The 15,509-nt window shown below is 39.1% G+C and overlaps 1 protein-coding gene across 15 annotated transcripts in view; it reads left to right on the top strand.

Annotated features, from left to right (window-relative positions):
* SLC10A7 (solute carrier family 10 member 7) overlaps positions 1 to 15,509 on the top strand; it is a 243,037-nt gene that overhangs the window by 165,632 nt on the left and 61,896 nt on the right. For all 15 annotated transcript variants that reach the window (XR_005370809.1, XR_005370808.1, XR_005370811.1 and 12 more), the window contains one exon: positions 8,435 to 8,470. Coding sequence is in view for 8 of the 15 variants with exons in the window: in XM_038558933.1 (XP_038414861.1) it covers positions 8,435 to 8,470 (36 nt within the window). In the remaining 7 variants the exon portion in view is untranslated. The remainder of the gene's footprint in view (positions 1 to 8,434; positions 8,471 to 15,509) is intronic.

Here is a 15,509-nt window from a genome sequence, read left to right as displayed (position 1 = left end):
GTCAAATTTGACCATGTCCATTTATTTACTAATTGACTTTAGCTGCTTTTCAGCTACAATAGTACAGTTGAGTAATTGTAAGAGTCTGTATGACCAATAAAACCTGAAATAGGGCAGCCCGTGTGGCTCAGCAGTTTAGCACAGCCTTCAGCCCACCCAGGGCCTGATCTTGGAGACCTGGGATTGAGTCCTACATCAGGCTCCCTGCACAGAGTCTGCTTCTCCCTCTTCCTGTCTCTCTCTCTCTCTCTCATGAATGAATAAATAAAATCTTTTAAAAAAAACTGAAATAATTGTTATCTGGCCCTATTCAAAAAAAGTTTACCTACCCCTGCTCTGGAACTAAATCAGTTCTTTTTGAATTTTAATGTGTCTACAAGTATTCTGGAGATCTTGTTAAAAATACCAATGATGGTACAGTAGGTCTGGGATGGGGTCTGAGATTCAGCAATTCCTGACAAGCTTCCATGTGAGACCATTGCTGCTGGCCCATAGACCACAGCTCAATCTAGCAAGGATCTAGATTTCAAACATACATTTAGTAAATTCTCCAATTTGAAAAAAGAGAGTGAATTATGAGTTGGAAGTCAATTCACTTGGTTAGACTCTTACTTATTTTAATCGTAATGTTCAAGGAATGTTAGAGGATCAGTGTCATGTTGGAGAGATTTTTCTGGTCATTTAAAAGTGATTATCTAATTATCATTCTCCTGAATAAGTTATGATATTTGAAGGGAGGAATGATGAGCTTAATAGCTCAAATGTTGAGATGACCAATATCAGCTGGGTTGGCCTGCTGGACATTTCCTCTGTTGGAAGACAAATTCTCCATGTATCTCTCACATTTTCTGTACATCTTGTCATCAGAGGCACTGATGGCTCTTTGTTCTCAACTCTCTTCTCAGGGATGTTTCTATAGTGAATGGCTTTGAAAGATAGAAATAGTATCTCCCTCTGGAGCAAATGGCAGATTTGCTTACTGCCTTGGAAATATAAAGATAGTATTCACCTCTAGAGCAAAAGATAGGCATGGCTTCATTATAAAGGTTTGGATTCCCTAAACTCAGTATTCCTTTTCTCTAATGCAACCCACCATAGTTGCAGGCATCCATCTGAGCCCATTTACACCACTCTGCTTGACGCGAGGGCTAGGGGAACTGATTAGTCTGCTTGCTATCCTGGGAATGATACGGTCCTGTGGCTCTGACCCGAGTCTTGTGTTTTCTTCCATGAAACCATGGAACCATGAAACCATGGTTTCCATCCATGGAACCATGGCGGGACTAACTTGTTACCATCCATGAAACCATGGCAGGCTAACTTGTTACCTTCGCAGAATAATGAAATTCCAGGCCGTTCATCATTTTAGACACCCATCCACATGAGTTCCCAATCACTGACTTCCCCCTGCCTGAACCTATCTCTCCCTCCGTTCAGTAACACTTCACCTTCTACTTAAGATAGGAAATAGAAGCTCTTAAATGCAAGTTCCTTCAATTTTCTGACATCAAACACAAGTTTGTCTTCATCTGTACCTACTCTATCCTTTTCTCCCCTTTTACAATGAAAAGATGTCAGCCCACCTCCTTCCTGAAGTTAAACCCTGCAGCTGTGCACTGGGACTCCTTTCCCACTGGGACTCCTTTCCCACTGCCTCCCTAAGGTAGTAAGTATAATCCCTTCTCTTTTCTAAACCTCCACTCCTCTTGCCCCCATTGACTCTTATGAATTTTGGAAATCCTCAAGTTTCTCCTTTCTGAAACAAAGCAAACCAACAAAACAAAACCAACAGACTTCCTTTTCCTCATATCCATTCCCCTCAAGTTATGGCTCTACCTCTCTCTTCCTCTTGATAGCCAGATTTCTTGAAAGAGTGTGCAACCATCTCTCTCTCTCTCTCTCTCTCTCTCTCTCTCTCTCTTCTCTCTCTCCTCTTCCTTCTTAGCTGTCAATCCATCTTAACTTCCACACTAGTTATTACATTGAAAATGTTTTCTGCTAGGCCTCCTCTGAGTTTCAATAGGTATTCTGTATTCCTTAATTTCTTTTCTTCACTGTAATAGTAAGCCACCAACTGTATGGTGAGGACTCACTCCTCTGTCCACACAAGTTTGAGCTTCTGTCCCATATATCCAGCTACTTAAAGAGTTTCTAACTGGAGGCCCTTTAGACACCTCAGATTCATCATCTTCCTGAAGAAGAATTTATCTGTATCCCAAATCTACCATGGCTCAGTAATTGGCTTTACAACCTCCCTATCTGGCCCCAAATCACTTAATTTAGAAGCCTAAGACACTCTCCCTCCTTCCTTTTTATCACCACCCCTTCCTCAATATTTAATTAATCTACCAATCTACATTTTGAATACTTCTTGGGAATGTTATATCTCTGTCTCTATCACTAAGCTTCCATCACCTTAGCTCAAATCCACCCGTGCCTGGATTACTGAACAGCCTCCTCATCAGTCTCCCTCCTTTTAATATTCCACCACTTTAACCTTTTTCTCTACTTCATGAAGTTTACTCAACTGTTCACTCTGACATTCATGTTTATCAAGTCATATTCTCTGGATACCATATATCCTGACCATTTTGTTTAAATTTAGATATCTCCAAAATTCCCCGTACCACCACTTTATAATTTATTGCTTAGGATATTTTCATCAATCTCTCTCATTACCTAGTGGTTCAACATGATTTCATTCTTGAAGAATAAGCTCCTCTCTAACCTTTTAAGATATCACTGTGTACTGAGCATTGGACAAAATGTGAAAACAACCTGGGAGTTTTAGTTGGCATTAATCCTTTAAAAAAAAAAAACTGGGATCTCTGGGTGGTACAGCGGTTTGGCGCCTGCCTTTGGCCCAGGGCATGATCCTGGAGACCCGGGATCGAATCCAATGTCAGGCTCCCGGTGTATGGAGCCTGCTTCTCCCTCTGCCTGTGTCTCTGCCTCTCTCTCTCTCTCTCTCTCTCTCTGTGTGACTATCATAAATAAATTTTTAAAAAAAATTTTTTAAATAAAAACTAAAAAAATAAAAATAAAAAAACACTATCTTTGCATTAACATAAATGCACAGTTCAGAGTAAAGGAGCTGTCAAAGTAGAATTTTCAAAAGTTGAAAACATGACTTTCTTAAAAATATAGAATGAGCAAGTATCAAACATTTTATAACTGAATAATTAGGGAACCAAAAGGAAGGTAAAGTTGATTTCTAAGAGATTATTGAAATGGAGATTATAGGAACACCTGGGGACCGCCATTAGTTAAGCATCTGACTCTTGGTTTCAGCCCAGACCATGATCTCCAGGTTGTGGAATCAAATCACGCATCAGCAGTGATGCGATACACACTCACTGGGAAGTCAGCTTGGGATTTTCTCTGCCCCTCGCCCCACAATACCCCCAGTAAATAAAACTTAAAAAAAAAAAGAGAGAGAGAGAAAGAAATAGGGATTATATAGTCCATCAGAAGAGAATACCAAAATATTTCACTAGGTTGAGGACAAAACTGGCTAATACATGCAGGGTAATAAGATCATAACTTTTGTGGTTGTTTTTTCTACTGGACAGAAATTATTTCTTTATCTACTGGGTAAAAAGGTGTAAGTTAGCATGTAAATTAATAGTAAATAGAAGTCAAACAAAGGTATATCCTTCTAGGTAATTAAATAATCCTTGGATTGATTGGCCTGGTAGACAGTGCTCCAGGATGACATCTCTAAGTTTTGGTCAGTTGTCATTAAGCGAGTGCTATGGACTCTTAGGTTCACCTGAAATGAAATTATGTCTAAAACGAGCCTCAGAACCCTACTCTAGGGAAACAGTGTTGGGGCGGGTTTGGGGGGATGGCTAAGGACCATTTATTAGCCTGAAGAAGACTTAGTGTGAGGACCCAGATACTCACCTTTGCATTATTCTTAAATTGTAAGTTTGAGGAAATAGTTGAAGAGTGCAGAGATTTTATTTATACTACTTAAAAGCAGCAGCAGTTAAAAGGTCATTACAAGGCAGAAGGGGTGAGATGTGCCTTATGTTGCTCCAAGGAGAAGACAGGGTGACAGTAGAGTTGGTTTGGGATCAATTATAAAAGACAACTTCCTTACTGTGAAATAGCTTCATCCAGGTCAGTGTGTACTTTCAGAACAAGAACATTGCCTCTCTGTGTGTTCTCTGGCGAAAGCACAGCCATCATTGCCTTACCTCACTGGTGAGCAAGTGAGGGAGACAGAGGGGTCACACTTCAGATGAGTGTCTGTCATTCTGTAAAAATTAAGTCACTGCCTTTTAATTAGAAAGTAAAAAGCACTTTTTCCAAAACTTAACAATTCAATATCCTAGAGAGAGACACCCTAAGAAGTCAATTTTGGCTTCTTTGTGATCACAATAGTTGTTGCAGCAAAACCTTTTGATAACATTTTCTATTTAAAAAAAAAAAACCAATAATCCACTTAAGTTTTGCCTTTTTAACTAATATTACTGCTCAGAGAGGTGCATTTACAGTGTTGTTGTTGTTTTTTGGAGGCTTTTTCTTGGCTTGTATTTCAAGTTACTAAATCTCTGCGTCTGAGATTTCACACTTTTTTTTTCCTTCCCACTAAAGCCATTGAAATATAATCACCCAGTCATTCACATCAGAGGTGTAAATGGCTTTTCTGAAGGTTTTTTAAAGCCAATCAAAGTTAGTCACTTTGTGACTTGACTTCTTCAGGTGTTGCAATCAGAAAGCTTAACACAGCATCCCAATTGCAAGGATGCTAAAACTATGTCTTGACCTTGAATCTGCAAGCAGAGGGGTAACATCTGCTAGAAGTGCTCATCCACCACCTCTTTGATTTTATCCATTTGCATAGGATTTACTGGGGAAAGAGAAAAGAGACAATCAAATTGAGCCTTCTATATACCCAAGAGAAAAAAAACATGTTTATTTGACTTTCCAGCTCCCAGTGATTGTTGCTGTTACAGTTTACATTTTCAGCCCACGCTTTTTACCATTGATATTTGTAAAAACCTGACTTTAAAAAAATGTATCAACCATGTCACACAAAGGCTGATTTCTCAATTTGTTTCATGTCATCAAAAAGACATACTGATTTGAAGCTTCTCTCAGGTTTACTCTTAAAATGTAACCCTGAGGAAACAGGGTAAGACTGCAAAGATTTTATTTACACTGTTCAGGCTCACAGGCTGTGTAGTCAGGGAGATAGAGATTGAATTCCTCTTCTTACCTTGGTATCTCTGAGACTCAGTTTCCTTCTGTACAAGATGGGGATAATAAATCTACCTCCCTCATAGTGTTGTGAGAGTTTCATTAGATAACATTCATGAAGTCCTTAGCATATCATCGATGTGAGATAAGCACTTCATAAATGTTGGCTTTTATGTAATATTTTGACAATTATTATAATGACTTCACTAAAGCTTGTGGTGTTCTTGTCAGGATTAATGACATTGTGACTGACTCACTTCCTAATACAGTTGGAAAACAGATTTTAGCACTATATAACAATTCATTCTTAGTTAATGAAGTTGAATAAACATTTCTGAGAAAATAAAAAGGAATCTTGAATCCAGAATTAAAAAATTTATCCTATTTGCTAGGAAATTTTTAATATTTTAGGAATGAATATCATTAAGACTTTGGAAGAACTGCAAGGAAACTATTGTGTGTTGGTAACTATATACTTGAAAATTCAGGCAGGAAAACCTGCAGATAATAGTGCTCTGCCTTCCAAAGCAAAGTCATCTCTAAGAATTGGTTATCACCTGGGGCACCTGGGTAGCTCAGTTGCTGAGCATCTGCCTTTGGCTCAGGTCATGATCCCATGGTCCTGGGATCAAGTCCTGCATCGGGCTCCCTGCAGGGAACCTGCTTCTCCCTCTGCCTGTGTCTCTGCCTCTCTCTCTCTGTGTTTCATGAATAACTAAAAAATCTTAAAAAACGAATTGGTTATCACCTTGAGACCAAGATCATACAGCAACTAATCCCTACATATATGTCCAAAGCAGAACTCTGTAGAAACTACACTGGTTGTTGAAACCTGCCATCCAGGACCAGTGGCATAGTGGAGTCAGCTCTGGATTTGGAGTTGGGCAAAAGCAGACTCAAATCTAGGTTTTGCCTTTGCCATTTATTTGCTGTGTGACTGGGCAGTTTGCTTGGCTTTTCTGAATGCCAATTTCCTCATCTATAAAATGGGTCTATTATGTAACCTACTGCCTTCAGTAAGGGAGGGCCAATTTTTAAAATGTGCTGCGTAAAATTGCTGAAGCAAAATACCATTAATAGTCCTGATACTATTACTACTACTGTTAGTATTCTACTATGGCAAAGGAAAATTAGCGGTCACTAGGAAGAGCATGGGTTCCCCTGTACTGTAAGACACCAGTGTGGCTTCACCTCCTCTAATATAAGACAAATGTCCTCTGAGTGGTGACAGTGCTCAACCTCCCTCTGGTTGAAAATTCTTATCCTAGCAAGATACTGTACCTTATTTTCATTAAGTGCTATTAGTGCTGTTGATGTTTCATAATTAACATTAATACAAGTTTCTGTTTTCTTTTATTTGGATGTGGGTGAATTATTAGATAACAAAGGTAAAACTGGTTAGCTTGTAAGCTAAGTTTACCAATTTTTTTCTCCATATACTAAATTATTTACCACCTCATCGTACCTTTACTTGACATTCTTCAGGAGTTTGCCATTATTGATAGGATCAACCCCAAACTCCCTCTTCTGACCACGAGGCCCTTGGTCTCTGATGCCTCCACATCATACTTTCTTCCCACCCTGCTCAACTTTGTATAGTTTTGTGAATCCCCTTCCCTCTTACTGGATTATCCTTGTTTTCCTTTCTGCCAGATCTGTTTCCACTAATTCTTCTAATTAATGGAACAGTGGCTGGCATATAAATGGACATTCAATAAATGTTTAAACAAATTGACTTGAAATCAGGTGACTCCCACATTGACTGAAACAGCCAGATATTTTCATTTCCACATGGCCTTGTGAAGTTTGGAATTCCTCCTAAAGTATGAATATATTCCATGTCATTGAGGGACTGTAGCTCTTAAAAATTACTTTGGCATTTTGCACATTTAACTCTCCTAAATGTGCTGATGAGAACCTGCTTCATAGACCCCAGTGGAGTTGATAAACCACAACACATATTTTAATAAACAGATTAAAAATACAACACTTAAAGTGTTGTATTCGTTACTGCCAACTGCAAAAGTTTGCACAAGAAAGAAGCATTTATTCTATTATTTAACAATAAAGCGAGCTCGTGTGTGAATCTTTGTATGTGGTATATGTCTAAGAAAATCAGAGTGGCAATGTTCATATGAGGTAACCAGTCCCTCTTGCGATACATTCAAAAGAATATTTAGTTACTGTAATGACAAAAAGATTTCATATAAATACCAAAAGGACTTTTTCCCAAATGTAGTGAAGTGGTCCCACTCCTAGATCCTGGGCACAGTATCGTCTCTATCTCTTTCTCTCTCACTCACATGCAATACACACACACACACACACACACACACACACATACACACACAGATTCTTTGGGATTTTAAAGTTCCAAGTAGAATTCATTAATAAAAATATGAAACACTTCTCTTGTAGAAATCATAATGAAGTGTTGAGAGATAAAGGAAGAAGTAAGAGGGGCGAATAATCATCTGCTGCTCTAAAACTGAAACCTGTCATGTTAACTCCCAACTCAAACACCTAGTTTTAAAGATTTCCCTTCAAAAAACCTAAAAGCTTGTATCCTGCCTCATTGACAACAGCCTCAAACTGTTTCCTGTCATTGCAGAAAACAAATCTTTTGCTCCTTTCTGCCTAGGGGAGGCAGAGGGACTGAGGTGCTCCTATGTGGCTGAATTAGATGAAAGACTTGCCTTCCACCATGGAGACATGGAGTCTAATCAAGTAAAATGAGTTTTGAGATCCCAGCTCATTTCCTAGGGGAGATCGGTTCACATTACAAAATCACGACATCTCATTCATCACAACTGACGTGGTCTTTGCTCAGGAGAGGACCCCAACTGGGACTGAGCCACCTGTCTTCTCTTGAAAGGGGGCACTTTATCCAAGTTAGAGTTGAAAGTCTTGGAGTGAGAAGGCTTGCCAGCTTCACCCGAGTGATACATATGCAACACGGAAGGCAACTTATGTTTTAAAAAGGGCAGACGAGTTTAAGGAAGATTGGTGGTTGTACTTTCAATGATACTAAACACAATAATTGTGATAGAGAGGCTAAGGCTTTCTAAAGACCCAAGACTGGGGCTCCCCTGTCTTTATCTCCTCGATTTTATTAAACAGAAGTGAGAAGGATCAACATTTCCATGAATCAGAGTTTAGAATGGCAAAGAAAGTGTCCTGCTTTCTAGGCTGATAAAATGATCATCGTCTCTTTTATTTCTTTCAGGGCATCATTATAACACCCCTGCTACTGCTGCTTTTTGTGAGTATTTTGATGTTGTCTTTACTATCTTTTATTAAAAGCCATCTACAACCCTTTGAGAAAGGGCATTAGAATAAAAATTGAAATTTGAATCTTTTTGCTACCATTTGTATCATAGTTTGAACTGTTCTTCCAGTTGAACTGTACAGAATAATAACATGTCGACACAAAGGATCTCTATGGTCTCATGATCCAAGGATGGCATCAGAGCCCAGTTATTAGGCCTCTGACTCCTGGTTAAGTCATTAATTATTACAAATTAATGACCTGAGATATAGGTCACAGATATATGCTTGCTCTTTTCTCATTAGTAAAACTAAAGTGATTGCTAGTGACCCAGTGTTTGACAGCAAGTGCCTTGGACCAGGGGACCCGGGAAAGCTTAAGTTCCAAGGCTGGTAGTAACTGGCTTCCTCATTCTGGGGAATGCTGCCTCAATTTTTCCATCTATAGAATGGGAAACAATAACACCTATCCAGTTGTCTGCCAGGGATAATAAAATGTGCTTCAGAAATAGAAAATACCAGCTACTGGTTAACTAAACAAAAATTGTTCTGAAAATAAGAACTGCTAATTAACTGTCTTATTTCTTTTGGTGCTGAGCATATGAGGAATTAGATGAAAGATTATAATAGAAATTAATATTATCTCATGCTGAGAAAAGCGTATGTAATCATGAATGATACCTAAAATATTTTATGAACTGTGCATTTTTCATACACAACATTTCCCAAATATAAATCATTCCACTCATCACTGAAATGGAGTTGGGGATCATTTCTCGGAGTGAAATGTAGCTGTTTGACTAGCACTATTTGTCAGTGAATTAAAACTATAGGGAAAATTTATTTAATTATAGTGTAATTACCCAAGTTGGAATTCAATTAGAGTAATAGTGTGAGGGACTTCATTTCTTACAAGCTGTGCAGGAAGTGGAGAGGGAGAGATGCCCTCCTAAACAGTTGGATTCTGCATCTTTCATGAAAGACATTACCTTCAAGTAATAAACCTCCGCTTCTCCATCCCATCTTGAAATGCTGGCTCCATGCTGACAAGGTTAAGAAGAGTCAAATCATCAGATCACTTCGCTCAGCATAACAAACCTAATTAATGTGGATGCTACCAATTCAGAATTCGCAGTGAGTTGCATTAATACAGTGAATATTGATTTGCATTCATTGGGAAGAAAAGTCTTCGTATGCGCCTAACTGCTCACTCGATGTGAGGAACTGGGATCACCCCCTCCGCGTTCTCTCCGAGACCCTGGATCATGATTTCTGAGGGATAGCCACTCACAACAGGCACAGGATGTAGGCCCTTCTGAGGTCCCCACTTGCAGTGGGTCAGAAGACGGGTGGAAAACACAACAAATGGCTCTGTAGTGCAGGTTTTCTCTGCTGCAGAAGAGTGACGTCTTGTACTCATGTGACTCTTCAGACAAGCTAGGGAGAAGCCACAGCCACAGCTATGGGGCTGAAACCTAGGATAGCACTTTTGAGTATCTCAGAGACTGGAATCTCTCAGACCCTGTTTCAGCTCATGACTGCAGAACCACACGAGTTCTTTTCTCCTTCTCCTGCCCATTTCCAGCCATAACAAGAAATGTTCTCAGCTCATTAACATTATGACATCACACCGTTGCAAGCTTTCCCCTATTCTTAGACCCGTAGGCTGGTAGCTTTAGTTGGTTCAACATTTTAAAATAATCAGAAAGGATGAATACCTACCATTTACATTGACGTGGATGGAACTGGAGGGTATTATGCTGAGTGAAATAAGTCAATTGGAGAAAGATAATTATCATATGGTTTCATTCATTTGTGGAATATTAGAAATAGTGAAAGGGGACTCTAAGGGAAAGGAAGGAAACTGAGTGGGGAACCATTAGAGAGCAAAATAAACCATTAGAGACTCCTCTAACTCCGGGAAACAAAGGGGTTGCAGAAGGGGAGGTGGGTGGGGGGATGGGGTAACTGGGTGATGGGCATTAAGGAGGGCACGTGATATGATGAGCACTGGGGTGTTATACTATATGTTGGCAAATTGAATATAAATAAAATTTAAATAAATAAATAAACAAACAAACAAACAAACAAATAAATAAATAAAGGAGCTACAAGAGTGAAAGAGACCCCAAGACCCTCAACTTCAAAATTTAATGCTTCTCCTCTGAGCTAAGCTGTCTCAAGAGGTTCAATGACGTCATCACACGACATTAACAGACAAGTTTGTGTTACATAACCTTAAATCACATGCACAGTATAGAACACTTTTTGTCTATTAGGGTTGTCATGCATTCTACAAATAAAGGTCGTTGCTTAAACACTTGAATTACTGGGCTTCATTTACTGAGTAGGACAAATATCTGAGCGACTTAAATTGGAACACATTCTGTAAAAGATGTAATGTTTTCTTATCAGCACCCCCGTTATGGGTTGATTTGTGTCCTCCAAAAAAAAATTATGTTGAAATTCTAACCCCTACTACATCGGAATGTGACCTTATTTAAAAATAGGATCATTGCTGTTATAATTATTTAAGATGAAGTTCTACTAGTGCAGGTTGGGTGCTTAATCCAATCCTAGTGTCCTAACAAGAAGAGGAGTCAGTCACAGAGGGAGAAATGGCAAGTCATGATGAGACAGGTAGTAGAGTGATAGCAGGTATCACAGCTGGAAGAGAGAAGGAGGGATTCTCCCCTATAGACTTCAGAGGCAGCACAGCCTTACTTGATTTCAGACTTATAGCTTCCGGAACTGAGAAACAATCGATTTGTTTTTTAAGCCACCCAGTTTGTGGTATTTTGTTAAAGAAGATGAGGAAACATACAACCCTGGAAAATTGAATTGTTTCTTTAAAATCATATCTTGAAAATGGAAATTTCTAAATGTCCAGATGCAGTAGCTAGTAAAGGCCTTGTTTACTGATGGAATTTTCAGGTCTCTGTATTTTTGACCTCTCCTCAGAATGTCCCCCTTCACCATCTTGCTCCAACTGAAACCTGTCCCCTGAGTCAAGTTTCTGCCGCAGGTGTCTTTCATATCACTGAGCCTTGAAGTGGGGCAAGCTGTCTTCCTTGCACCTCATTACCAATTCCAGATCATTTCCTGTGCCTTCTCCATAAAATATTCTCATTCCTTTAAAAGTTATGCCAATATGTGTATATCATATCACCTGCTACCCCTTCTTGCTGGAATTATCAGTAGAACTCTAGGTCACTCTCTGAGTCCAAAAAATGTTAGCACCTCCCCATTGTCTTCTTTTTTATTCGTATACTTAGATTAATTCTTTATATTTTTCAGTATTCACATAATTTATCTTCCTAATACCCTGGCCTTTAAAGAGCCAAAGAGTCAAGAGCCTTCTTGTCTCTTCTCCACTAAGAATGCCTTCCACTTCATCTCAGCCAGTCACCCTTATAGACAGACACTTGACTTTATTACTACTGATAACAGCATCCTTTCATACTCCTTTTCATATGTCTTCTGTTACCAACAGCTCCTATCTTTGTGACCTATTCTTCAAACTTGCTAGAATGGCCAGTTTATTTTCCTTACCACCTTAACAAAGCCTCTAACCTACTCTACCCTCACGTCCCATCTTACCTAGTCAAGATCTCGTGGTCCGTCATTATAATTATTGTATCGCATACACCATCAGCAACTTTATTCATTTCTTACTGCTTCATATTTGCATAGCAAAGTGCCAGCCCTGCTTAAAGCCAACTCTGTACCTTCCTGCCTGTGTACCTGAACATGGCTGGAACACACACGACCATGCTGACTGGTCTCATTTGAAATTCATGACAATTAACTGTGCACCTAGTGATCCTACTACCATCCCCTAATTAATCCTCATTCTACTCTCTAGAGAACCATTTCATACTTTCTTCTTGCTTCTCAAATTTCTGATTCCTCTTCTCCTTTTTCATCTCATCTGATACAGAAAGGAAATTAGCCAATGAGGAAATTAGAAGCAATCAGAAATTTTATAAGATCTCACTTACCTGCATCTATATTCTTTGCCTTTTCTCCTGTTTCTTTGCTCTCATGTAAGGCCAGTCCCTCCTGTTGCATTATCTCTTATTGCCAACTTAACAATATGATTCACACAGATTTCCCTCTTTCTCCTATATTATCAAATTTTCTGTCTCTGCTGAATCATTTCTATTAACATCGATGTATTCTGTAATATTACATATCTTAAAAATTAAATCTCACCTTATCCCACCTCCATCTCTGTCCTCTGTTTTATGGCAAAATTACTCAAAAAAGTTATTTAGACTTATTCATCATTCATTCAGTAGTAAGTATTGAGTTCTTCCTATATGCCAGGCACTTTGCTGGGTGCCAAGGATATAGCAATGAGCAAAAAGGTACATCTTTGCTGTTGTGGAAGTTATACTAGTAGTAAGAAACAACCAACAAATAAGTAAAAACATAATGTATAAGATGAGTGATACATACTAAAGAGAAAAATAAAATGAAGGAGGGGAATAAGAAGTGCCAGAATGGGTTAGAGGAGTTAAAATGGCTCTTTTAAATAGGGCAGTCGGGTGGAACTCACTGAGAAAATGATGTTTGAACAAAGATCTAGAGGAGATAAGAGAGACTTCTGATGCCTTCTGATGGTAGAGTATTCCAAGTGGAAGGAATAGCAAGTGGAAAAGTCCTGAGAGTGTGTATGGTGTCCACAAGGAATAGTGAGCAGGCCAGTGTGGCTAGAATGCAGTGAGCAAGGAAGAGAGTAAATAGAGTTGAAGTCACAGTCATAGCAGGGGCCAAATGATATAAGATCTTGAAGTCCTCTTTTAAGGAATTTGAACTTGAATTTGAGAGAGACAGGAAATCATTAAAAGAGTTTTGATAAGAGAATGGCATGTTCTGGCATACCTTTCCAAAGGATGATTCTGGATGCTGGGTTGAAAATAGCTTTTTGGAGATAATGATGGAGCCAGGAAGACCAATTAGAAAGCTAGTGCAATATCATAGCAAGAGATGGTTTAGCTTGGACCAGGTGGTTGAGTAAATCTGGTGGGAAGTAGAACTTGAAAGAACTGAAAGATTGAATAAAGGTTATGAGGGAACAGAAAAGACAAGGATGACTAAGTCTGTGTAACTGGAAGGATGGAGTTACCATTTACTAAGATAGAGAAGACCATAGGGTTGAGCAGGCTAAAGGAACTCATAAAAAGCTCAGTATTGCACATACTTGGATGAAGATGCCTTTGAGACATCCAAGTAGAAAAGTAAGCAGTTGACTATAGGAGGGGAAGAGGTCTGGATAAGAGATACACATTTGGGAGAGGTCAGCTTAGAAATGGATTAGAAATTAGAATGAGACTAGCAAGAGACAATAGAGAAGAAAAGATATTAGTGGACTGTGTTCTGGGGCATCCTAATATTAAGAACTCCACAAAGACTACCAAGGATATCCAGTTTGCTTAGGAAGAACACCAAGAGATTTTGGTGTCCTAGAAGCTAGCAGAGGATGTGTTTCAAAAGAGGAAATGGTTAACTACTTCAAATGGTGGTAATAGTTCAGATAAAATGAAGTCTGAGAATCAACCACTGATTTCAACAAATGGAAATCACTGGGGACCTAACAATAAGCTATTTCAGCAGAGTTGTGGAGGTAAATACCTGATTAAAGTTCCAGAATGAATGAGAAAGAGTTAAAGACAGTGATAATCATTAATTCTTTGGAGGCATTCTGGTATAAAAGATGCAGAAATGGGACAACAACAAAGTTAACATAGGATCTATTTTTAAGTGGGGAAAACTATTAGGGTATTTGTATTGATGGATTAATTGTTAGAGAAGAAACAATTCATACAGAAAAAAAGAAGGGAGGAGTTTTAGACCCATATCCTTGAATGGGAGAAAGAGGGTGAGCTTTAGATCACAAAGGGAGAGCATGGTCTCCTAAGCACAGATAGTTCATAGTAATAGGAGGAAAGCATGGTATCAGGGCAAAGATGCAAGTAAACTGGTTCATGTAACTATAGGAGCTTGTGTAAGTTCTCTTAATATTGTTTATATTTTCCCAGTGAAATGACAAGTGAAGTTAAGGGTGGAGGACCAAAAAAGGCAAGGAGGTATTGGAGATTTGATGAGGCAAAGATATGAAATAGTTCTGTGGGAGAGTGAATGGATTGGGCAAAGAGTGAGATGCTCTAGCAGCACCAAGAACCATCCTGAGTCTTTGCACTTGGCACTAGCTCAACCTGGATTTCCCTCTCAGATATCCACATGGCTCTCTCCTTCACTTTCATCTCTGGTCTCCAATAAAATGTCATTTTAGGAGAGAATCCTTTCCCAACTATTTTGTGTGGAACAACATACCCTCTATCCACCAATCTCTCCCCACCTATCATGCTCAGTTGTTCCTTTTAGCATTTACTATCACATGGCATCTTAACCATTTGGTAGTCTGTTTATTATCTGCCTTCCCAACTAGAACATAAGCCTCACAAAAAGCAGATACTTTGTCTGCTTTGATCACTGCTGTAACCCCAAAGGCCCAAAATAGTGCCTATCCATGGAAGCCACTCAAAAACATTTTTTGAATGGATGATTTGTAAAGGAAAATGTTTCTGTACTCAGAGCACTTCTGACACCAAATGTATGATGTTTCCACACCAAGCAATTCTCCACTTTTCTGCAGATGCCAAATGGGTGTCCTACAGTTTTAACACTGCACAGAGTTAGCATAGAAGGGAAAGGGCTCAATCCCACAAGACAGCCTCCCACTTCAAGCACCAACTGTAAGTAGTGGATTTCCAGGGTACCCACACTTCTCTCTGACTTGGCTTCAACTCAGGGGATCCCATGACCCCCTCCCCAGTTTGATAATTTGCTATTATGGCTCACAGAACCCAGGGAAACATTTACTTGCTATTACCAGATTATTATAAATGATACCATAAAGAATACAAATGAAAAGCCAGATGCAGAGGTACATAGGGCAAAGTCTAGAAAGGTCCCAAGTGCAGGATCTTATGTCCCCAAGCAGCTTGGGGTGTACTAACCCCCTGCAT

This window comes from Canis lupus, chromosome 15 (assembly GCF_011100685.1).
Source record: "Canis lupus familiaris isolate Mischka breed German Shepherd chromosome 15, alternate assembly UU_Cfam_GSD_1.0, whole genome shotgun sequence".
Lineage (NCBI taxonomy): Eukaryota > Metazoa > Chordata > Mammalia > Carnivora > Canidae > Canis > Canis lupus.
This window is presented reverse-complemented; position numbering and strand designations above follow the sequence as displayed.